We start from the raw sequence: 26,810 nt of genomic DNA on the forward strand, positions 1-26,810 counted from the left end.
CACATAATTTCCCCTGGTTAGAATCTGGGTAAGTAAGACGCTTACAATGGAGCTCAAATGTAATTTTGGGTCTTGATGGATATAGAAGAAAGTTTACATCTGTCCAAGACAATTTCTAATATATAATTTATTTACTAATGACTCAGCTCCAAGTTCCAGGTCTCAGGCTCCACAACCATTTTATACCAAATGAAATAATAATAAATGTAGATTTTTATTCATGAGACAAGTACCATTAAATTAATTTCATACAGTTCACTCGATATAATTTGTAGTCAGTATTAAATTTAATAAACTGAATCCTGTTTATGAACCTTTAAACATAAGGTTCAGAGAAGGGCTCTTCAATTTTCAAATTATGACTCTAGGCGGTCCCAAGAGTTTAATTCGATATGTAATTACTTACATTGTATTCGGAGCTAACTAAAAATGCTTTTCTCCTTAATATGCTGAGGACTCTGTTTTAAAAATGCTACTTCATGATGGAACGTTACAGCTGGTGTGTTAAGAAAAAGAGAACTTTCAGTCACTGTTAAGAGACCTGAAGTACAATAATGAGAATTCTTCACTAATTATTAAGGTTAAATCTAAAGATTAAATAAGATAAAGCGTACCATTTAGAGACACTTCACCTTAAAATGATAATGATAATGATAATTAAGAATGTTACAATGATAAAAAAAAAATTACTTTACCTCAGAATAATTCTCACATTGGGCATTCTTGAAAAATAGAACAACAATGAATTATAAAATAATATGATGATATTTTTTTTCCTTCACCTCAAAGGAAAAAAAAAGAGACAAATGTACCTCAAGGCCGTCTTCAGATTCTCTTTGTCGGATGACATAAGCTCTATTAACCACAATATCTAGACTAGAGCCACAAAAAAAAAAAAAAAAAAAAAAAAAAAAAAAAAATATCAACGAAACTGTTTTAAATGGTTAACTCCTGGTTCTACACAAAATACCTAACTTATACAAGTAAATGAGCGTATGGAACACATGTCTAGTATAAGACTGTACCTACATGAGTTCCCAGATACGATACGATACGATAATGTAAAAGACACGAGTATTTAAAATGCTTTTCTTTGTATACTTTCTTTGAATGCTCAACATTGGACACTCATATAATATGCATCGTGTTTACAAAGGAATATACACATTTCGGGCAAAGATTTCTTCGTAGTTAAATTGTTAGTGTTTCCGTCTTGAGCTCGGGAGACCACGGTTGGATTTTCGGTAGAAACTCATATGGTTCCGCCCTACGTTTGTCAAATGTCCATATCTTATATAGGGTTTGTGGAAGTTCAACTACAAACAAGCACACTAACTTCAAAGTATTTATTAAGATAAATAAAACATTAATATAAGAGCCTGGAACATTGACAATGCTATCGAACTAAAACACACAGACCACCACGCTAAATTTCCTCGCTTCCACTTCTTAACTTAAATCAAGTTATGGTGCAGTTATTACTAAAATGTTTGTTTATGAAATATAAACAAAAAAAATATAATATGCGGTTTCGGAAGAAAATTCACCCACAGCTACCCTTTTATGAGAAACGACTTATGTCATTTTGTAGATTGTTATTGAAATATGTATTTATGAAAAATCACATATCGCCTGAGCAGGTTCTTTTTTTTTTTTTTAATAGAAAATCGTCAAAAGAAACTTAACTCTCAGAATCAACTCCCTCTTGCAGATTATTTTACAAAAAAACGGCTTGCGGCACAATATAGGGTTGTTAATTAAATACTTACGAAATATGAACCAAAACAATACATAAAGTGTATATCAGAAAATTATCAACAGCCCAATAGTAAATTGCCTTTAGCCGATATTTTGATGATGAATCATTTACGCCATATTGTAGTGTCACTAGTGAAATACTCATTTGTGAACAAAATCCCCTGACTTCTTTATGAGAAAATCGTACATAAAGAAATTACCCTAAAAGTAAAACACCCATTCTGGATTTTTCCTAGAAAAACGATTTATACCATATTATAGGGTTATTAATGCAATATTGATTTATGAAATATAAACGAAATCGTTAGTGCTGTTTTCGATAGAGAAAGAGAAAAAGAGAGAAAGTTGGAAGTGAAAACGACTTTTGTACATAGATGACAGTTAAAAGTGGAAATAGGAAAAGTCCCAATAATTCACTACTGACAAAATATCATATCAATGAGTATTATCGAAGGGATAATCCAAAAGAGAAATTAGATTCCTTATTTAAATATTTTAGATAAATCACAGACATTATTTTGCAGCAAATATTGGATTTCATAGTAATCTGAAGATAATTACAAAATTCAGATAACAATAAGAAGGGTAACAATATATTGTAAGTGCAGCTTACATTCGGCAGTGATTTCGTCAATCTTATGCAAACTCACAAAAAAAGTATACGCTAGAACGCCTATGGAAAGATGAAATTTCGAAACCATATTGACAGTGGGTATGCAACTCAGTTGTTGGCGTAAATATCAATAATAACTTTTTACTCTCACAAGTCAAACTTTGAAATTTTCTCCGTCAGCCAAAATTCAATTTTATTCTTTCTTTCTATATTTGTAATGTATTTGATATACCTGTTAAATAATAATAATAAATAATGTTAGCAGAGGAAAACTTAATGTCTTTCATTTTTTTAATAATATCAACAGGTTCCATTCGTGATTGTCTTTCTCAATTTATTTTACATCCTTATGCTATACCGAAGTTTGTATAAGTACGATCCAAACTACTATTTGGGTTTCTATTCAAAGCATACTACTCACAGCAAGATTCTAGAATTCGAACACACACATCAAAAGTGAGCACTAGCCATGAGGTAGTTCACTCTCTTTTCTAAATGTATAACCAGGTCAATATCATCGATTGGTCTCTTATGCTCTATTTTATATTATTTGATTCTACAACTTTGAATCCTTGTGATTCATACATTAATCAGTCAGTAATAAATTGTTATTCAGACAAACAATAATTCAAAATTTAAATTCCATCTTTAATCTTTTCTTGCAATCACTCGAGTCACTGCCTACGAAGATGGAATTCGCATATTTTCATGGCACGTCTAATGATGAATTTTCCATATTAGATCAACTGTTGATGGTGAAAGATTGAATCAATCGAGCCAGCTTAAATGAATAGTGTTCTTGACTAGCAATCGGAAAATCCCAGAGTCGAATCCCATTTCGGCTATCCTGACTGGGTTTTTTATATCATTTGTCTAAATCCCACCAGGGGTGCTGAGGTATTATCTAGGCCTTGACCAGCCTCGTTTGGAATTATTTTCCTGTATTGTTAATACTTCCAGTGTAAGATGGCCTTCCAATTGTGTCTGAAATACTGTTCCATGTATATACAAAGATCACTTTTGTAGTCGCAAAACTTTTAGTATACACATGTCGTTTGTCACTGGCACAAAATACGATTGGGCTTTGTTTATGATATTCATATGAATCATATGTTGGTGTTTGGTGACGAATAGTATTGTTGTGTGGTAGTTAGAAGGCGTGAAAGCAAAGTGTGTGCGTGTAACCCTCTAAACAATGTACCGTGTCAAGAACAGCAAATATTCATAAAATTTCAGGTTGCGGGTGGTAGGAATGTATAGGCGAAATTCGTAAGGACTTATGTGAGGCATGTGAGGACCTAGCTTAACCGTATCGCACAGTTACTAGATCAGCCAAGGAATTTGACAGGAAACGACTTACTGGCGCAGAATCCTCGCACGAAAACAGATCCACAACACCTGGATGCATTACGCACAATGCTTGGGAGTGGCACGCCGTCGATTCAGTAAATTAACAAATCAACTTAACAATTCATCATCCTCTGTATACCTGGTGGTAACTTAAAGCTTCAATATCAGCGAGATATCGTCAAAATGAGTACTGTGTATCCTGACAGAGGTTCAGAAATGGCACAGATAGGAATATGGACATATTCACGATGTTGCAACTGGAAGGTAACTCATTCCTCTCTCGAATTATTTCAACTGATGATACATGGGCCAGATCGCGTGTTCAGAACAAAGCGACAGTCAATTAGTTTCACCACCTCCATAAAAAGCCTGACAAGTACCAGTGAATTTGAAGGTGGTGATGATTGTGTCATATGAGCACCAAAGTTATGCTTTCACAAAACAGTGAATGTGGGCTAGTACGTCAGTTTGTATTTGCTTCCAGCTCTTATGCGCAAAAAATCACACATTTTGCAATCAGAATCCATCATTTTCCACGATAAGATGTCATAGAGCACAAGTAGCGAAGAACTTATAACAAGGGGTCGGGACGTGTAAGAACACCCGACCTCGGAACACAGCAGTGTCTGCGGAACGAAAGGAGATATCACAGGCATCCAACGTATGTCAAATGTGTGGAAATGCATTACGTTGCAACATATTACATTGAAGGACTGTAAATAAGTTCATGTGTGTTTGATCTTTCATTTCACTTTGCCAGACATATTACCACTAATAAGTTCTCGTACATTTACCCACAGACACAAACACACACATTTACACACACACATTATATATATATATATATATATATATATATATATATATATATATGACTTGAATTTAATTTCTATAAATATCCTGATTTTGCCGATCAAACATGAAAAATGTAAATAAGTTTATGAAAAGAGTTAAAACAATGAAATTTGACTTTGGTCATTCAGGGATCAGCACTAATCAAATATAATGTTTATCAAATAAAATAGCTTCGCCATTAAATTGAACAGCCTGAATCTATAAATTCAAGTTTCTCATATTTGTTAATGTTAAATTTTTCATCAAAAGTTGACAATAAATTTCGGAAGTGATATATTTTATCACAGAGAAAAAATACTCTATGCACGGTAATATTTAAAAGTAAATTGAATATTCAGCTTTCTTTTGTATGGTGGCTACCCAGATTCGTAAGGAACAGGTTTTAATGAGTGAGTAGTACTAACGTTGATATAAGATCAATAACAATAATAATGCATACAGAAATACGCAAGTAGAACAAAATGACTCGACTTCGTGTTACAAGAAACTGTACATTTTTATAACTTCTTAGAGGATCTTCGTGTATTCTCTTACACAGCTATCGTCCGCGGAATAGGCTCTTTGAACCTGATTATCTTTGTTAGTGTTTAATTGTCACTAATACATATATCCAGTCATTCTCAAACTTAGAGTTTCCCAATATTTTGTCACAATTCATACACTTTTGGCTCGTTAACTAGGTGAATTCTAACCTATGTTTATTATAATGTTCTCGTTTATTCTGATGAAATATTTGCTGAAGTATGTATATAACCTTTGTAAACATTCTGCACGTATATTATCAAAATATATGTTTAATCAACTGTTATAAGCATTTAATGCAACAAAATTAGTTCTAGAAACTGATTCTGCATAAAAGTTGTTTTAATCAATTTAATAATTTGTATTATCGAAGATTTTAAGAGCTTATGGCATCCGAGGATAACATAACAATAACACACAGTAACCAGTACTGAAAGTGAGGAACATATCTTAGTTATCAAGAAGAAACCGCACACATATATAAGAGGGAATCTAATGCGAAGCCATAGTATAAGAGAAAGTAACCAGCAGAACAAAAGTAAATGAAATAAGAAACACCAGAATATTTAATTATGTTAAAATGTAGTACCGAATGCGTTTTCCTATGGTGTCCTGACACTTGCAACTTGTGACAGTTGCGATCAATTGAAGGTGTCAAAATATTTCATATTAAGATTCCATAATTTAAAAAAGGATTATTATTATTTATAGCTTATATAGACATACCAACATTAATGATAACATACTGTCAGAGTTTTCCTAGGCTTGAGACTGAAAAAATACTCAGTTTCAACGAAAATTGTGCATTAATCTAGCTTTTGAATAAACTTCTCAGGCAGTTTCTCAAAACACCAGTGACTTCGTACTTCTGAATGATTCTCTCTCTCATTTTATTCATTTACAAATTTTATTTCTTTCTTTTGATCTGATAAACATCACATTCGTGCTTTCTGCTCCCGACTTGAGGCAAATGGGGGTCTATCAGAGATGCAATGGGGCGTACATGGAAGAATACGGCGTATACCCACCATAACTATTTACAGTTTAGCGTATACTCACCTTAAGTTTACTAAAGAACGACAGCGTATACCCATCTGGTTGAGCGTATACCCATCGAAACTTCGATCATTACATCACTGAGGGCTACCAAGCTAAAGCAATGCATTTGTCATTCCATCCTTCTACAGTATTAATAGTGTGATGTATCTCTGCTGGTAGGAAGTCCATATAGCTAATGGAGCACCTCGGTTTTCCAGCTACTAATGCAGAAAATATTCCAAGATTTTTCTAACTTCCCATTTCCAGGAGCTTCACCATGGATAAATAACTAGCCTTCATCCACGTCCTGTGGTTCTAAAGAAACTAGAACTACACACATTTGAATTGTCAATCGTATTTCATTATTGTTGTATTCACAGATGAGCCTAAGTTCTGTACCTTCCTCAGTAAGAACTTTTTCATATGGAAAAATCAACCATTCACATGAATTAATTGAAACGCTTCAGTAGTAAGGGTCCCACTTGGGGAAAGTTTTCTGTTCCTAGGTCCCTGGCTCAAGGGTCATGGTCCATGGCCCAGGGACGCCTAGACAATCCCCTCTAAATTTTGGAATACGTTGGCACACCCTATTAAATTTGGGAAGGAGTGCATAAGACCACCCCTTGAAAACTGCTGATCCAAGCAGCTACAAGCCAACTATTTCTCAATGCGTCAACTTGTTAGCAAAACACAAAAAATACCCATTTCTCTGACAATAGTGATGGCAAGATATCATATCCTAACATTCAACGATATTCGACCGGCTATAAGGCCTCATTGATAAAGAAAGAGCCCCGCAGCGCCAGTTTTCCAGAAACACCTTCAGACGCATCATAGCAATGATGATTAATAATTGATCAGTTTAGATGTTTCGCTTCTTTACATAGCTCAACTCACATCAGTGATCAGTTCTCCATGCCGAAGAAATAATTTGTCTCATTCCGCAAATTGCACACGAAGATTAGGTTCATGTACCTAAAGGTGTCAGTGATGTTAGGACTTATAGGGATGCCACTTACTAGACTTCCAAACTACGCTACAAATAAATACCCCAAGTCTTATAGAACGGCTATGTCTGTCCGTCTTTTCTGTCTGTCAACAGGTATCAGAGCAAAAACGGTAATGGATAACGATAAGTTTTTTTTTCTCAATCGATTAAACAATCTCAGGTAAACATATTATCTTTATCCGGATCTCTTTACTAAAACTGGAAACGGTAGAAAATTATTATTTTCCGTATAACAGAAAAATAAAACAATGTCGCGAAAACGATCCAAGTATCGGATTACAGCTAATGATATCTTGCAGGCAAAATCGTTCTGGGATCTATGTATCGTGGCGGACATAAGTCTGACCAGGTATGGCAACTGCTTTGAAATAAATGCAGAGTATGAGAATTAAATTTGTCATATCTGTAGTTTCGTGTGGAGAAGAAACAAACTTCTAAACCAAAGGTTTAAGAACAACTGAAAGTTATTAATATAAACTATGCCGAAGATAACTGACTTATATCATGATAAAAGAAATACGAAAGACGTCTTGAAATGAAGAAAAGTAACATACGACTTTCCAAGCGGAGGCAAAGAAACCTCACATAATCACACTAAACACAAATCATTTACCGCGTAGTGATCGTGATTCAATGGTCAAGGCGCTCGACCAGGAATATGGAGTTTCTTGGATCGAATCTCCGTTGGGGAAGTATTTTTCTTTCTTACTTTAGAATTTTTGGTGCCGATGACACATCTTCAGATATTCGAATACTCGGATGTTTCACTACTTGAACTATCGAATCTTCAGGAATAAATAGGAATAATAATAAACTAATAATAATTATTATTATCTCGTAGAAGATGAAAAGCTAGGAGCTAATTATCGCTAAGGTCATACCATTGCAAGCAGGAACGTGACATTTGGCAAGAATATTTCGTTTTTTTTTTTTTTAATGTTGACCACGAGAAGAGGAATTTCTCATCTCGTTTCTAAAACAAACAAAATAACATGAGAATTAAAATTTTGCATTCGAGTCGGGACAAGGCTAACTCAAATTATCGTCTCGCTTTGGAGATGACAATCGATACGAGACGAAAAGTATCGCAAACATTTCTCGTTTTGTCTCGATTCTCGAAATAGTGTATGTCCATTCTTTAAGAAACAATTGTTCTGTAGACTGAACCTTATAGGCTTTTTGTCACTTTGTATTTCAGAGCTCATTGAATTATGGTCTGTGTAGCTATTTTTGTAGCAAAGCTTTTATATTTACCTCTGCATATCCTAAAAATTAGTTTATTATATGCCTTACTGTTGAGTGATATTCAGTTATTTTTATTACAGTTATTTTCCTTAAAACATACAGTAAAATACTTTCGCCATGAAACTTGATTGGAACGCTTTCGTTTAAAATTTAGGTAGCTGCAGAGGTGTGTCTTGAAGGTACGGAACCCCTTCTTCGAAATCCCTATTTTTAAGTAATTTTTGTAAAATTTTAGGGCAACTTTCAAAGTTTTAATACCATTATTATTATTATTATTATTATTATTATTATTATTATTATTATTATTATTATTATTATTATTGTTATTATTATTATTATTATTATTATTATTATTATTACTGACGTGTTGTGAATTAAATGGACCGCCCTGTTCCACCCACCTTCTGCCTAGTAGATATTGTACTGGACAAACGCCACGTGTGTAGGTTTTCTCCGGGTTCCGATTCCTCCCACTTTATTCCAATATTTCTTTCACTCTCATCATCGACGTCTCCTGTAACTTAGCTGGCATAACCATTACTTAATAACAAATTTTCTTATGCCTCTTGTGAGTTCAGTAGTCCTACTTTCTACATCAAATTTGCCTGAAAACATTTCGTTTAACATTTAGCTAGTTGTAGGGACGTATGCAGAGGGTATGTCCTGATGGTCCTGATATTTCTCTCCAATCCCGACTATTTTGTAACTTTTGCCTAACGCTAGGGGCAATTTTACAGATTTTAATACAATCTATCCTTATACGGAATTGGTCTTCTACATTATTATTATTATTATTATTAAATATTTGAGACGTCAATATTATTGTCTATTAAAATGCAAATAAGCATACTGAAGTTAAGAAAAATGAAAATAAATTTTTTGGATCCTCTATAAGGGTGAATTGACTTATAAGAGATACTTTTAAAGGAAAATAAGGGGGAAATGGTGTCAACTTCTTGACAATGCGAAAATCAAACCTTCGGATGCCTAAACAAAAACTAAGTAGGATTTGTCTTCATCACAATACATAGTAACGCCCTTTAATTGGGTAAAATACTTTGGATTATGTATACGCTAGATTAATATTTTAAAAAAATATACATACCAATATAAAAAAAGAATAGTTCCTATTTACAAATTTTGGTTGAACAGATATATGGAACGTGTTGGAAATGGCGAACGAAAATATTATTATTATTATTTCTGGTAAGAGTGGAAGAACTTAGAAACAATTGCACAATGAAACAGTAATGATTCACACACTTATGACTCATAACTTATGTATTCATGAATTGTTTGCTGAACACGATACTTTTCAGAGAGTACGAATCGAGATTGTAGACTGTGACATCATGTTTTCAGTATTTCTCCTGTGAAGGAAGTCGTTTCGCCTCTTACTAAAGAGAGAAATTGACTATTTTTCATGTTATTATACGTCAGAAATATCAACATTGTAAATTATAAAATATTTCTTAATTTCCTCGGCGGGAACCGAACTGCAGACCCCTAAATTACGAAACGAATGCTCAGGCCACTACCCTAAGAGTGCTCTTCCAAATAAGAGTCATGAAACACTCGTCTATGTAGGAAATTGCAAACGTTTACAATTAAAATATTTTATTAACGATGAAAAACTGATTTCGGTCATGATAAAATACTATAGTCCAGAAAATTTAAATTTAAATAAAAATAGACTTACAAACACGCAAGAACATAAAAGAGAAAGTAGTCTTAAGAGTAATTCGAATCATTAACTGGAACCTGGTGTCTCAGACCACTTTTTTTCTCATTCACCGAAAGTGTATCCGTAATTTATCTCTATTATATTCGGTAATTATCATTTTACAGTTATTTACAATAACCTTGAACGACAGGGATACGAACACAGATACATCGAAGACATTTAATATTTTAAATGCTCTCCCACCGGGAATCGAAACTGAGACCCGCCTACTAAACAATCTGATGGGTGGGGTACCTGGTTCGTTCCCAAGGCAAGTAAGTAAGCTTGAGACGGACAACATCGTGCTCGTGGCTTTTCTCGGTATACTCCCACTTTCTCATTCCATCAATTCGTCCATCATAAGTCATTTGGTTTAATCACAATCTTACTCAACCTAACAGGCATAATCGTGGGACATTAAACGTAAAGATTACATTTTCAAGCTGTAAACCCAAACCAATCCGAACCAAAAAACAGTTGTATTTTCTATTGCTCATTAAGGTGTTTTCACAAATATATATATATATATATATATATATATATATATATATATATATATATATATATATATATATAAAGAAAAACATGAGGAATCGTAATTCCATACAAAAGTGAGACAGCAGGCTCATAATACCTTAACCTAAAACGAAACCATTATATATCATTTTTAACATTTCCAAAATATATATGGATATTCTGAAAAGTGGCAATATAGTGTGTGTTTTCAAACAAAACTGAACCAAATTACGGTTCGTTTCCTGAAATAAACGGACACATTCTATTTCAAGCTTAAACCGAAACCAAACCAGTTAACCGTCTAGAGATAGCATGGGTCAATGAAAACTTGACCCACCACCCACCGTGGCCCACTATGACCCACTCCGACCTACCACACATCATGAATCGCTGACCCACGAAAACACATCGTTAACTCTGACACATGATCCACGGCCTCTTCTCTACTGACTAAAGAGTTTACACTTGTAATAAAAGCAGGTTGTGAAATTCTAACTAATCGGAGTTCGAATTTCTACGGTCAATCGCTCAAGCACCGCTCTGTTGCAATAACGATGGATCTGCCTTTTATGATATGTAATGATAAAGTAGTTGTCATGGGTAAAATTACGATGAATTTCTGTTAAATTATCATGGTCTAATTATTTTCTTGTTGAATTATCGATACTTTTCAGTGGAAAAACGAATAAAACTATTAAAGCTCCAAATCAAGTTAAGTAGACCAACGTACTAAAGCTTACATTACAAATTTTATGTCCATTTTTCTCACAACTTTATGGGTTGTTTGTCTTGTGCTCTAAGCGCTCCATATAATAAACAAGCTTCAGCAATTATTATAGTAGAAAACGCGTGGTAAGCAGGATCGGATCCAGGGGCGATCGGGGCAATCGCCCCCACCCAGAAGAGGAAACTTTCTTTATATATATCATCCCAGAGTTTGGAGCTCTTAACAGTAGCTCTAAGTAACAGTATTACAACCTACCGCCCCCTAGAAGTCCGTCCTGGATACGCCTCTGATGGTAAGCATATATGGATATATGATGCGAAGCACTGTATTGTCTGTTAACTAGTATCGATCATTTTCGATTATTTTTACAAACTAACCAACTATCAATTTACCATATATAGAAAGTGTTGCCCCTCCCCATAAAGGAGAAGTTCAAAAATGCTAGGGGACGTTCTGTTCATTTTCAATAAGAAGTTAATATACTGAATTTCAGGTCCGTAAGTTGAACTGCTTGTGAGATACTCATTTTTATCGCAAAAAAATTCGGATCCCCACTATCCCTTATGATATTATTACAATGAAAGCAATATGCTAACATCCAAGTTTGGATTAAGGCCTAACTATATACCAAAATTCATTTCATTTGACTGCAATTTGATCGTGATGATTAGGCACACATAGTAACATTCAATTATTTTATATAATAATTTATATATTACAGTGATTCAAAAATGTATTTTTCCAGTAGTTAGCTCCTCTAAAAACTCACAGGCTGTGTGTCTCGAAAGTCCTATTGCTATTATAAGTCCTATTGCTATTATTACAATTACAAATATCAATATCCAAAAATTCCTCAAGTTCTTTTTTCACTTAGAGATACTTATCTCACGTAAGTAAACAGAAACAAACGAAAAAAGGAAAGGAGGCCATGAAAGTAAACCGTAGACAAATTCACCAGTGTCCAGGACAATATTTTTAAATCACGTTCGACCCTACACATAGAAGCTAAATGCGCGGGATCATTTTCTCGTCACGTACCAGAAATATAGCAGAAATCAAATGTCTGTTGCTGGCGGTCTTCGTGGTACAATGTGTCATGCGTGGCGCATTGCGCTAGTAATTATAATTATTTTGATGTGGGTTAAACCCGGGCCAAGGAAAGTTCTTTTTTTTTGTTTTTATAAAAAATAATACTCAAAAAGGTTATTTACTCACGTTACGTGTGCAGTTTTGCTATACGATTCCACTGTATAAGTAGTAGTAGTAGTACAGGGTGTCCAATATACAACGCAACCCGTAGTTTGGGATAGTAGAACTTTTGAACCTGAAGTGATACATAAATAATGGTTATACCAAAATGAAGCCTTGCTCATGCATATATTTTTAAAATAGGAAGCAACGTTTACTTACATGCACCCAGCAACACTGCTACTATCAGAAATGAGTTACCAGCTCGACAGCGGATGCTGGGAGTGTTCCCTGTTTTGATTCAAACACTGGTTCACACGTTTCACCAGGTTGGCAGTAACTTTATGAAGATTAGACGTGTTAATGTTCTCAATGGCACTGCGAATGTTCGTTTGCAGGTCTTGAATAGTTCGAGAATTGTTCTTGTATGCCTCTTGCTTTAAATAGTCCCATAGAAATGAATAGCAGTGTTCCCGAGTGCATGTAAGTAAAAATTTTATCATGATAATTTCAAAGTTTGTTTTCCATTGTTTTCAGGAATTGCATAATGTAGGCAGTCCTTAACACACCTTTTGATGCACTGAAACATCAGCAGGGTTGCCAATTCTGAGTGTTAATTTATGAAAACTACGATTTCCCTAGTTTCCCCTTACAGAGACCTCATCCGATTAGTTATGTGTGGAAATGAAAAAATCTTTTTTTTGCTCCATAATTTCCAAGCTACTCAAGCTAAACAAACTGAAAATTAACGACAGAACATCCATACGTATGAGTTATGAGTCAATTTACATGTTTTACAAAGAAATTGATTTACACCTTCGGTTATATCTGGCAACACTGTGTGGTTCCTAGTGTACTTCAATCGTTGCTTCCTAGTTTAAAAAATTATGCATGAACAAGGCTTCCTTTTGGTATAACCATTATTTGTGTACCGCTTCTGGTTCAAAAGTTCTACTATCCCAAACTCCGGGTTGCATTGTATATTGGACACCCTGTAGTAGTAGTAGTAGTAGTAGTAGTAGTAGTAGTAGTAGTAGCAATGGGTTTGAAGCCCTGCTTGGCTCGTTTTGTTCCACCTTGACTGCCATGATATAAATTTAATCTTAACTGCTTCTTCAATGTTGTTGTTCTTCAATTCCAACAAAGTGACAATTTTCTTCTATTAATACTATAATACACAATACATACACCAAGTTTGGACAATCGCAAACTGCAACGAATCAGAAACGTGTTTTAGTTTCTATGGCTAGCGTCGATGGTGAAAAAATATGCTGTTCAGAAGATGCTGTCAACAATGCAGTGAGCAGAGTGGGTCATAGCGGGTGGTGGGTCGCAGTGGGTCCTGGTGAGTTGCAGTGTGTCACATGCTGTTGACCCACGACCCACTGACCCACTCAGAAAACTCGACCCATTCTAACTCTGGTGGAACACGTATAGTACCTAGATTGTAGTTGATATTATTGTCTCGTGAAATGAACTGCCGTTTTGTAGCTAAAATTTAGAGATAAAACCCCTATAATCCGCTCTTTCCGCCCAAATATATACATAGGGTGTTCCAAAACAACAAAGACAACATTTGGCTGTTGATTCCTTACACCAATATAACAAAATGTATAGACCAACCTGAGTGCACAAATGCTTCCTTTCGGAGTTATAGCCTACCGAAAACATGAAAAAATGAACTTTAAAAGGCCCATAGTTCCAAAACTATGGGACACGTTTCAGACACATTTACGTGGGTGTTCCGAGAAAACCCACGAGCACGATGTTGTCCATCTCAAGCTTACTTGCTTTGGAAACGAACTTACTTACCTTGATTTGGGACTAAAAATTTCCTCCGTTTTTCCACTAAAAAGTATCGATAATTCAACAAGGAAATAATTAAACCATTATAATTTAACAGAAATTCATCGTAATTTTACCCATGACAAACACTTTACCATTTTATACCGTAAAAGGTCAGATCCGTCGTTATTGTATCAGAGCGGTACTTGAGCGATTGACCGTAGAAATTCAAACTCCGATTAGTTAGAATTTCACAACCTGCTTTTATTACAACTGTAATCTCTTTAGTCAGTAGAGAAGAGGCCCTGGGGCATGTGTCATAGTTGACGATGTGTTTTGGTGGGTCAGTGATTAATGGTGCGTGGTGGGTCGGAGTGGGTCATAGTTGGTGGTGGGTCAGAGTGGATCACAATGGGTGGTGGGTCATGGGTCATAGTGGGTCACGGAGTGTAGTGTGTCAGTAGGTCAAGTTTTCATTGACCCACGCCATCTCTGGTCGGTTAACTGGTTTGGTTTCGGTTTAAGCTTGAAACAGAATGTGTCCGTTTATTTCAGAAAACGAACCGTTTGGTTGAGTTTTGTTTGAAAACACGTTATATTATCACTTTTCAGAATATCCGTATATATTTTGGAAAAGTTCCAAACGATATATAATGGTTTCGTTTTAGGTTAAGGTATTATGAGTCTGCTGTTTCACTTTTGAATGGAATTACGATTCCTCATGTTTTTTTCTCTATATATTTTTCTGTGAAAACACGTTAATGAGCAATAGAAAATACAACTGTTTTTCGGTTCGGATTGGTTTGGGTTTACAGCTTGAAAATGTATTCTTTACGATTAATGTCCCACGATTATGCCCGTTATGTTGAGTAAGACTATGATTAAACCAAGTTAATTATGATGGACGAATTGATGGAATGAGAAAGTGTGAGTATCCCGAGAAAAGCCACGAGCACGATGTTGTCCGTCTCAAGCTTACTTGCCTTGGGAACGAACCAGGTACCCCACCCATAAGATAGTTTAGTAGGCGGGGTCTCAATTTCGATTCCCGGTGGGAGAGCCCTTGAAATATTAAATGTCGTCGATATATCCGTGTTCGTGTCCCTGTCGTTCAAGGTTACTGGAAATAACTGTAAAACGAGAATAACAGAATATAATAGCGATAAGTTACGGAGGTACTTTCGGTGAATCAGAAAAAAAGAGTGGTCTGAGGCACCAGGTTCCAGTTAATGATTCGAATTACCATTTAGGCCACTTTCTCATTTATGTCCGAGTGTGTTTGTAAGTCTTTTTTATTTACATTTGAATTCTCTGGACTATAGTATTTTATCATGACCCAAATCAGTATTTCACCGTTAATAAAATATTGGAATCGTAAACGTTTGCAATTTCCTACATACACAAGTGTTTCTTGACTCTTACATGAAAGTGAAGTCTTAGGGTAGTAGCTTTTCATTCGTTTCGTAATTTAGGGGTCCGCAGTTCGATTCCCGCCGAGGAAATTAAGAAATATTTAATAATTTGCAATGTTGATATTTCTGACGTATAATAACGTGAAAAATAGTCAATTTCTCTCTTTAGTAAGAGGTGAAAGGACTTCCTTCACAGGAGAAATACTGATAACATGATGTCACAGTCTATAATCTCGATTCTTACCCTCTGAAAAGTACCGTGTTTAGCAAACAATTCATGAATACATAAGTTATGAGTCATAAATGTGTGAATCATTACTGTTTCATTGTGGAATTATTTCTAAGTTCTTCCACTCTTGCCAGAAATAATAATAATAATTTCGTTCGCCATCTCCAGCACGTTCCATATATCTGTTCAACCAAAATTTGTAAATAGGAACTATTCTTTTTTATATTTGTTTGTATATTTTGTTAACAGTATAACAGTATCAACATAACGCATACATAATCCAAAGTATTTTACCCAAAGAAAGGGCGTTACTATGTATCGTTATGAAGACAAATCCTACTTAGTTTCTTGTAAGGCATCCGAAGGTTCGATTTTCATATTGTCAAGAAGTTGACACCTTTTTTCCCTTCTTTTCCTCCAAAGTATCTCTTATAAGGCAATTCATCCTTATAGAGGGTCCAAACAAATTAATTTCATTTTTCTTAACTTCAGTATCCTTATTTGCATTTTAATAGGAAGTAATATTGACGTCTCAAATATTCCGTAATAATAATATAGAATGTATTTTACTGTATGTTTTAAGAAGAAAAAAAACTAGTAAAAATAACTGAATATCACTCAACAGTAAGGCATATAATAAACTAATTTTTGGGATATGCAGAGGTAATTATAAAAGCTTTGCTACAAAAATACCTACACAGACCATAATTGAATGAGCTCTGAAATACAATGTAACAAAATAGCCTATACCCTATAAGATTCAGTCTACAGAACAATTGTTACTTAAAGAATGGACATACACTATTTCGAGAATCAAGACAAAACGAGAAATGTTTGCGATACTTTTCGTCTCGTCTCGATTGTCATCTCCAAAGCGAGACGATAATTTGAGTTAACCTTGTCCCGTCTCGAATGTAAAATTTTAATTCTCATGCTATTTTGTTTGTTTTAGAAACGAGGTGAGAAATTCCTCTTTTCGTCGGCAACATTAAACAAAACCGAAATATTCTTGCCAAATGTCACGTTCCTGCTTGCAATGGTATGACCTTAGCGATAATTAGCTCCTAGCTTTTCATCTTCTACGAGATAATAATAATTATTATTAGTTTATTATTATTCCTATTTATTCCTGAAGATTTGATAGTTCAAGTAGTGAAACATCCGAGTATTCAAATATCTGAAGATAATAAAACATGTGTCATCGGCACCAAAAATTCTAAAGTAAGAAAGAAAAATACTTCCCCGACGGAGATTCGATCCAAGAAATTCCATATTCCTGGTAGAGCGCGTTTACCACTGAACCACGATCACTACGCGGTAAATGATTTGTGTTTAGTGTGGTTATGTGAGGTTTCTTTGCCTCCGCTTGGAAAGTTGTATATTACTTTTCTTCATTTCAAAACGTCTTTCGTATTTTATCGCGATGAAAGTCAATAATCTTCGGCATAGTTTATAATAACTTTGAGTTGTTCTTAAACCTTTGGTTTAGAAGTTTGTTTCTTCTCCACACGAAACTACAGATATGACAAATTTAATTCTCATACTCTGCATTTGTTTCAAATCAGTCGCCATTACCTGGTCAAAGACTTATGTCCGCCACGATACAAACATTCGGTTCGGGGCTACTAACGAAGTGTCACCTAACGTGCTTCGTTATATTAATCGACGGACAGGCCAGGTGAATCACCGCAACATGATATAGCTTTACACGTTTGTCTAGTGGCTAGTGGGCTCGGTGTTTAGTATACGAAGTTATGTGTTCGATTCCCGGTGGAAGAGTCTTGAAATCTGAACGCATTACAGTGGATCGGAAAAGGTTTACGTTTCACATAGTCTCCGTAAATGGACGCTACTCTCCAGGAACCAAACAAACCAACGTGTCGCATCTCAGAGATTAAGTCTGAAGCAGTCCACTGTCAGCCACGTCATAAGTCGCCATCAAGGTCTGCAGTGTGTACATAATGGACGCAAACACACCCTTTTTCGTACCGCAATGCTAAACGAAACTTGTTGCGGTCTAAATGGAAGACGGTTGTCACATGAGTTCTAAATTTGTCTCACATGTAATCCTCACTGCCTGGAGTTTAAATCAGACAGTTGTGAGTTTACTACCCTTTTCTATCCCCCAAAGTAGACATACGCACAAATATGAGTTACATATGTTTCAGAGTATATCGTTAAAAAAAAAATATTATTTTAGAGATTAAAAGTTATTCTTGTTATTTGGGATTGAAACTGGTGAGTGATAAGACTATGAAACACTAGTTAATGGACAGTAACTGCTGGGTTGGTAATAAATCACATCGTACGTCGTTCAAGTGAGTGAAAATTAACAGACCGTATATATTATTTTCAGGAACTGATGCAAGTAATTTCTTTCAGTACACTTTTCCTTTGTTCAGTCTCCTACTTGTGTTTCCATATTTACAAGATTTTATTTAAGTGGTTTTTCTGCTGTTAAATTTGTGTAGTATAAAATGTAATCAATTCCGACCCTAATTCTTGACAGTGAGTGCGGCAATCTGTATTATAAAATTGAAAGTGACTATGTTTGTGACTCTTAATCTCTTGAATCGCCCGATCAATGTCGCTCAAATTTCTGACGTAGATGCGGCCCTGGCCTGGGAGTGTTTTTAGTTATTCACTTTGACGGTACAACTTTGGGGAGGGGGAGGAGCGGGAATTATAAAAACATAAATAAAACTTAATAACTCTTGAACCAAACGACCGATCTAGATCATACTTTCAACATAGATAAGGTTCGGACCTGGGATGTATTTTCAACGAACTTAAAAAGTTCGTTACTGAATTCTATATGTCTGTGTGTCTGTGTGTCTGTCTGTCTGTCTGTTATTTGCGATTTTTTCAATTTTGAACCGTGCATTTGATAGAGCTTCAAAAACTATCAGAGAAAGTGATTAATTTTTTTGCCTCACTCTTACCGTTCCCGAGATATTGGCAAAAAAATGGCCGACTTCCAGAGATTTAAGGAGCCATATCTCGGGAACCGTAAGTCATAGAGAGATCATATTCAAGTTGTTCATTACCTAAGAGGATGGAGAACACTTTGGTACCAAATAGTAACCGATGTCCACTGGTTTGGCTAATGGCCAGTTGTATAGTGGCCACCAATTAATATCAGTACCAAAATGCGTACCATACTCTTGGGTATTGACTAACACCAATATGATCTCTCTATGACTTACCGTTCCCGTGATATTGGCCAAAAATGGCCAATTTCTAAATATTTAAGAAGCCATAGCTCGGGAACCATAAGTTGTAGAGAGATGATATTGATGTATATCAATACATAAGAAGATGGTGAACATTTTGGTACAAAATAGTAACCGATGGCCACTGGTTTGGCTAATAGCCAGTTGCCAAGTGGTCACTAATTAATATCGGTACCAAATTGTTTACCTTCCTCTTAGGTATTGATTAACACCAATATCATCTCTCTATGACTTACCGTTCCCTTGAAATTGGACAATAGTGGCCAATTTCTAGATATTTAACGAGCCGTAGCTCGGGAACCATTAGTTGTAGAGAGCTGATATTGATGTTGAAGACTACCTAAGAGGATGGAAAAGATTTTGGTTCTAAATAGTAACCGGTGGCCACTGTCCAACTGAACCAGTGGTTTGGCCAATGGCCAGTTGACCAGTGGCCACCAACTAATATCAGTACCAAAATTTTTACCATCACCTTAGGTATTGATTAACACCAATATCGTTTCTCTATAACTTACCGTTCCCGTGATATTGGCCAAACAATGGCCAATTTCTAGATATTTAACAAGCCATAGCTTGGGAACCATAAGCTGTAGAGAGATCATATTGGTGTTGATCAATACCTAAGAGGATGGTGAACATTTTAATACCAAATAGTAACCAGTGCCCATTGATTAACTATCTACTGGCCAACTGGACACAGTTCCCCAGATATTGGCCAAAAAAGTTCTAATTTCTAGATATTTAAGCAGCCATATCTCGAGAATTGTAAGTCATAGAGAGATAATATTTTACTAATTTTTGCGAGAGAGAGAAGATGATGCGGGTAAAAAGATTTACTTTTACATCTAGGAACAATGACAGTTTTCCTTCCCACTCCATCTCTCCATTCTTTTTAAGTTCGTTCTGGCAATGCTCATGGAGCATTTTCAACTGTTTTATTACTTTACCTTGACGAGCAATGTAGGGGGGGGGAGGAGGGGAGATATATTAAAATCAATATATATAAAAGTAAAAGTGACTCTGTTCGTGAGTTAATAACTCCTGAACCACTAGATCGATCTCAATCAAATTTTCAACATAGATGAGGTTCAAACCTGTTTATATATATATATATATATATATATATATATAATTTCACTTTGACGGTAGATCTTAGAGGAAGGGGAGAGGTGGAGGGGAAATATATGAAAATAGATAAAACTTAATAACTCTTGAACCACCTGACCGATCTCGATCAAACTTTCAACATAAATAAGGTTCGGGCCTCGGATATTTCCTTCGTTTAACTTTGACGGTGCAACATAGGGGTAGAGAGGGGAGATTTACATATATATTTAAAAATAAAAATAAAAGTGGCTGTCTTTTTGACTTCATCACGGTTAAACCACCCGACCGATCTTAACCAAATTTTCAACATAGATGAGGTTCGAACCTGGGGTGCATTTTATCATATCGCTTTTACGGTAGAGCTTAGGGGTTTGAGAGAGGGGAGGGGAGAGTTATATAAAAATAAATAAAATTTAATAACTCTTGAACCACCCGACCGATCTCGGTCAAATTTTCAGCATAGATGAGGTTTGGGCCTGGGATGGTATTTATCTATTCACTTTGACGATAGAAGTTAGGGTTGAGGGAGGAAGAAGTTAAAGAAAAATAAAACTTAATAACTCTTGAACCAAACGACCAATCTGGATCTAATTTTTAACATACACGAGGTTCAGGTCTGAAATGTTTTTTATCATTTCACTTTGACGGTAGAACTTCGGGGAAGGGGATAGAAGGGGTGATATATAAAAATAAATAAAGCTTTGTAACTTGAACCACCCTACCGATCTCGATCAAATTTACAACCTAGATGAAGTTTAAACCTGAGATGGTTTCTGTCATATCACTTTGAAGATGTAACTTAAAGATGGGGGAGGGGAGAGACATTTAAAAATGATCGAAAATGACCGATATTAGTGTCGAATCCAGTTTTCGGGGTCACTAAGATGAACAATGACACTTCTCATGCTGTTTGAATCCAAATTTAGCCCCGCAACTTGGGGAAGGGATATATATATATATATATGAATGATCGAAATGAAAATATCAGTGTCGAATTCATAGTTTACGGGGTCGCTGAGATGAACCATGACACTTCCGATGCCGTGCACTTTAACATGGGTAACGGAGGGGGATATATAAAAATCATCGAAACTGACCGATATCAAAGAGCGCTTTAGTAATAGTAAAAAATGACTAACAAACGGAACATATTATTATATTTTCTTAATTTAATTCAGCGAAGCAGGTAATTGAAGCTAGTATTAAATAATTATTCATCCAATTTAGACCTGAGCAAAGTCGCAAATTTCAGCAATACATGAATCAGGTGATTTATACTTATAATGTTCGGCAAATACAGGGTAGGTCATTTCTTGAGTGAACACTAAATAATTAATTGCCTACTCTCATTTTTCTCAAAAACAGTTCCGTGATAACTCTCGTAAAAAAAAAAAAAAAAAAAAAAAAAAAAAAAAAAAAAAAAAAAAAATGATACAATATGTTGCATATGTTCTTCAGGATTTTCCGAGAATCCCCACTGCTCGGAACTGAAATTAATTCAGAATGAGCCGTGAATTTACCCTCACCCACCCGAGAATTAATGTACACATATAAATTATTTGGTTTAAAAATTCGTTTTTTTCGCGATATGAGATATAATTTCTCTAAGACTTTCCAATCATCTCTCTGCGTGCAACTGAAAACAACCAGTTATAAGAGAGTGTCTTTAGGACTATTACATTTTTATTTTTATTCTTTTTTCCGAGTTTTACTCTTCCTTATCTAATGAAGAATTTACAGAAAATGTTTATAGCGTACTGTTGGCAAATTTTGTACACAATTTCTACCAGCTTCTCCCCTCCAGGTGATCAAAAGAAGTGTTTCCAACTAACAAGTTACGAAAAGTAAAACTTCAACAACTGTGAAACAGCAGCACTGAAGTACAGCAATTTGTACGATAATTTAATCAGATAACTTAGAAACAAATCCCTCATACCATGTAAATTAATTCTGGTATTCTGCCAACCACATTCATATGTTAGGGAACTGCACAAATTAAAGCGCTTACAATGGCATGATGAACAGAAGTAGATAGAACGGGGGAGGGAAGATCGTACGTGGAAATGTTTTCTGTTTGCTGAATAAAAGACTAAAATATCCAGATGTCTCGTTTCAACCTAAGAAATCCCTTTTTCCCTAGCTGCTGTTGTCAATTCCTTCAGTTCTGAAACAGTATGTCAAAATATCAGGTTAGTTTTAAGACATTAAGGTACGAGTATTATTAAATGTACGCAGCAGAAACTCTTTTGATTTTTACTAAGAGTAATGTATCCAGTTAAGCACAGTGTTATGTGGAAACAGAAAAAAAGAATTATAGTAATGATAAAACAAAAATTATAATAATAAATTATAATAATAAACTAGGACTCTTCAAGAAGGAGTGTAATACATAGTTTTGTTTTCGAAGGAATGTTGTATGTTAAGATATGCAACATATTCTCTCTTCTTTTCTGCATATGCAACACACGCTTTAAAACCTACCATATCTTGAAATACGTAAGTGATGTTCTGTATAGCAGAGTGGTTAACACGTATTTCCAGTACAAATAATATCAGGTTCAATCTCCAGTGCAGACAGAAAGCTTAGAAAAAAGTGGCATTACTTTGTAATATTTATTTCATATTTTATATTTTCGGGGGTTGCGTAAACCACAATAAACAATATTCAGATAAATAAATGAGTGATGAAGAAAGTATGAAGCTATATGTTGTAACTGTAAGTGTATCTACACTAACAACAGTACAGGAAAACAGGGAGCTCCCTAGCGGCTATATGGTAAGCATACACGAGTTCGATTTTCATTGGCAGCTCATGTGCTTGACCGAGTAAAGCTGAAATTCCACGCTTCTTAAAATCTCAGTGCTCAAAGGGACGGTAAACTCCGGAACAACCAACAACAACGGTACAGGAAAACAAGCATATATATATATATATATATATATATATATATATATATATATATATATATATATATATATATATAAAAGTTGGTTTTGCAGCTATTCTAAGAGACTGCTTACAAAACTTTCAAGACTGACGACAGCTGTTTTAGGTTAACGTGGTGTAGTAATCTATGAGGTTGTCCTACAGCAATCAGGCATTTGGGTGGAGACAAGCAAGCGCAATGCACTCGCAGTTTTTTTTTTTTCCCTAGGTTCAACTATGACATTTTCTGCAATACTTTCTTCTTCTTCCTTTTTAAGTAATTTTTGTATATGTAGTGAAGGTTCTCTATATCTTACTGAAGATAACACAAGGACAATTCATTTTTTGTCAATCAAAGTAAAAATATACATTGTACTTACAGTGAAAAAAGTTTTAACACAGTCATTTATTATTCATATAACGTACATGAAATGTTCATCACGGACGTGATATGGACATTATATGAACATAACATGGAACCAAGAAAGGTAGAAAAGGTCGTATACGGACATATAATGTGCGTCCATATCTTGTATGCCGGAGTATTCTATATGGGAAGGCTAAAATGGAGGAAAGAAATTCAGAAACTAGTGGTATTGGTGGTAAGTTCGCTGTGTAACATTTGCTCCGCAAGAGGAAATGGTGTTCAATTCCTAGTAAGCGTAGCGGTCAGACCTTTGCCTTTCCCACATCTATGGAAATAATTATAAGACAATGGCCAAAATTACACTTGTCTATTAGTTCTGTGAACTGCATTAATGTAAAATAATTCGATCTACTCTTCACGTAATTAAACTATCGAAAATATCAGTAAGCATCCAGATCAAGATTTGACTTCTCTTCCTTACATCAACTTAGGAATATTCATAGAACATTCTTTTTTTTAGATTTATTATAGCAGATCAATAGATGAATCAAATCAAAACATGAATGCAGATAAAATGCTTAAACGGATGTTTATTTTTTTAATGGTTATGTACATGAACGACTATTACTCGTAAATTGTAGTTTATCTATACACAAGTAAAACACAAATTTGAAAAATCTTCAGCGCCGAATAGAAAAAAAAAAAGTTTATTCTTTTTCGCATGGGAGAAAGAAGTCAAGAAGACGCTAAGAATGTATCATTTTTTTAAAAAGTTTGGTATACTTCCATTAGTTAAAATGTATGATTTTATTTATAAATTTTATTTATGTTACGATAACTTTTATTTTCACCACACTTAACAAGAATATTAATGAAGCAATTACTCATTTTGCTTTCAGTACTGGTTATACTTCTTCGATCTACATATAATCTAATAGCAATATATCCAGAAGAACTACAGATATTAATAGTTAATTTCGATACTATAATACAGGAATATTCTTTTGCTTACTTTAAGAAAACTGAATTTATCCCAGCTGTTGAGCAGCAGAAATGAAAAAAGAAACTTACCTGTAAGCTGGCATTCAAGGCTTCTCCATACAATGTCGGACTTTGTGTCAAGGTGGGGCTTTTAGACTGCACACCCCTAGCAATTTAAAAAGTAAGGATGATTATTTATCATGGTCAATATAGAAATTGTTTGTAGGAATTATTATTATTACAATTATTTGATTTTGGATATTAGGGTTTAACAAAATACTAAATGTAAAGAAAAAAACATTAAGATAATTCAAAAGAATTTAAAATAATCATATCAAAATTAATTACCTGTGTGTATAAACTCACCATACCACAAGGTTCCTTAGATAATATAATACCAAGACCAAGATAAAAATAAATTAAAAAGATAAAAAGAAAGCTTGTTTCAAAGCACTTTGTATTTTTTAATTTTTTTTAAAGTTACATTCAAGGTGTAAATCAAAGACACAATTTTGTTTCCATTCATTAACCCGAAGATAACCCAGTTCAATATGCATGACTTTCCTCCATATACACACAACATCAAGATGTTAAAAATGTAATATGAATAGATATAAAATACTAATGTTCGTAAAATCAAAGGAGAAAGTTATGCACAAGAACAGGTAGAACGTGATTTGAAACAAGAACTGTATATGTTTCCAAGTGATCATAGTACCTGCTTCCGTTGCTTTTTCTCTTCCAAGTTCGCACCCTGCTGCCCCCAAACAATATACAAACATACACATATAAATATTCATAACTTATATACGTATATATATATATAAATATATAAAAGAGTAAAAACACCCATAAAAAATTTATAACAAAAAAAATATGATCACTTGTGAAACATCACAGCAAGAATAAAATATTTTAAAGAAGTCTAAAAAAGAAGTTATAAAAAGACACCAAAAGTACAAGAAACTAATACAGAAAATATGAAAATGTAGAAAAAGCACACAGAAAATTCGAAAAAGAGAAATGGGGAAAATATTTTTAACGACTTATCTCACACACATATAGTACCTTGTGTTAGTGAAGGATAAACCCTATATGTAGTATTTTGGATTTTATTCCTTGACACAATAATTTTCCCTAAAACAGACAACTAAATTACACTACCTATCTACAACAACTGCACACAAAAGCCACTACATTTTCTAAAGAAGTAGCAGCATGCAGGAATGGGATGAATTCGCATCAAAATAACACCAATGGGTACAGTACTTTTAGAAAATACTGATCTGTAATTCTCAAATTCTCAATCTACGAACTTTCCCCCAACTCCTTCAGTTTTAGTTTGAAACTATAGCTCACTTTTTTTTTCTACTCAAGTTGGTTTTCAAAATTAATTTTAAAATAATCTATAGATACAGATGAAGCTATTATGATAAGACTCATCCTACATTTGAGAGAAAGAAACTTTCATTAGGAATAATACAAAGAAATCGCTCATTTAAGTTTTTAAATTACATAGATGCTTTCTACTAAGCACAGATACAGCATACCACTTACCATTTGATATGCAAACACTCACATATACATATTTCTCTGTTTAGAATATTCCATGAATTATAGAAACTAAAATTCTTTTACTTTACTTGTATAATTCAGGCCAGCAATTGAAATACGTAATACCATATTTGTTTCTCGTAGGCTGATGAATAGTGCTATGTGCAAATCTACTAATGCAGTTGTGTAGTGTATGAAAGCTAACAATTTATTATATACGAACAAAGAGGATAAAAATTTCAACTACTGCATGCAACAATTGAAGTTGATCAAATAATGAACTTAACTAAACTTGATCCTTCTAAAATAGCCATTGGTTAATTCTAGGTTTCATCTATTATAATTTCTAATTCATAATAATCGTATATGCTGCGAAATAAACTTTACTAGTGTTTGGAGGTCTATAATGAAATTTTACAAATGGTAACATATCCCAGGATACTCCCTATAGCCAAATTTTAGTTATACTGCAGATAGAAAAAGAACTGCCCATACTATCTCTTGGCTGGAAAATTGTTTTAGTGCGAAATAAACGGCGTAATTTATTTTTAAAAATCCATACATAGAGATAATATTCTCTGTTTCTTAAAATTTATTTGTTATTTCCGTCTTTTAGAGACAATAAAGATTTGCCAGCCCACTTTATCACAATTATCACAAAAGATATTATAA

General features: G+C 34.4%; 1 protein-coding gene across 24 annotated transcripts in view; it reads right to left on the reverse strand.

The window, feature by feature from the left end:
- The window catches only part of FoxP (forkhead box transcription factor P), a 1,320,908-nt gene that overhangs the window by 78,626 nt on the left and 1,215,472 nt on the right, over positions 1–26,810 (reverse strand). For 21 of the 24 annotated variants that reach the window (XR_014131897.1, XM_081762611.1, XM_081762608.1 and 18 more), the window contains 2 exons: positions 24,675–24,750; positions 696–722 (listed from right to left, as the gene is read on the reverse strand). Coding sequence is in view for 23 of the 24 variants with exons in the window: in XM_081762611.1 (XP_081618737.1) it covers positions 696–722; positions 24,675–24,750 (103 nt within the window). In the remaining variant the exon portion in view is untranslated. The remainder of the gene's footprint in view (positions 1–695; positions 723–24,674; positions 24,751–26,810) is intronic. The other 3 variants (XM_081762601.1, XM_081762607.1, XM_081762621.1) reach the window with 1 other exon arrangement.

Source organism: Thermobia domestica, chromosome 6 (assembly GCF_964235325.1).
Source record: "Thermobia domestica chromosome 6, izTheDome1.hap1.1, whole genome shotgun sequence".
In the NCBI taxonomy this organism is placed as follows: Eukaryota; Metazoa; Arthropoda; class Insecta; order Zygentoma; family Lepismatidae; genus Thermobia; species Thermobia domestica.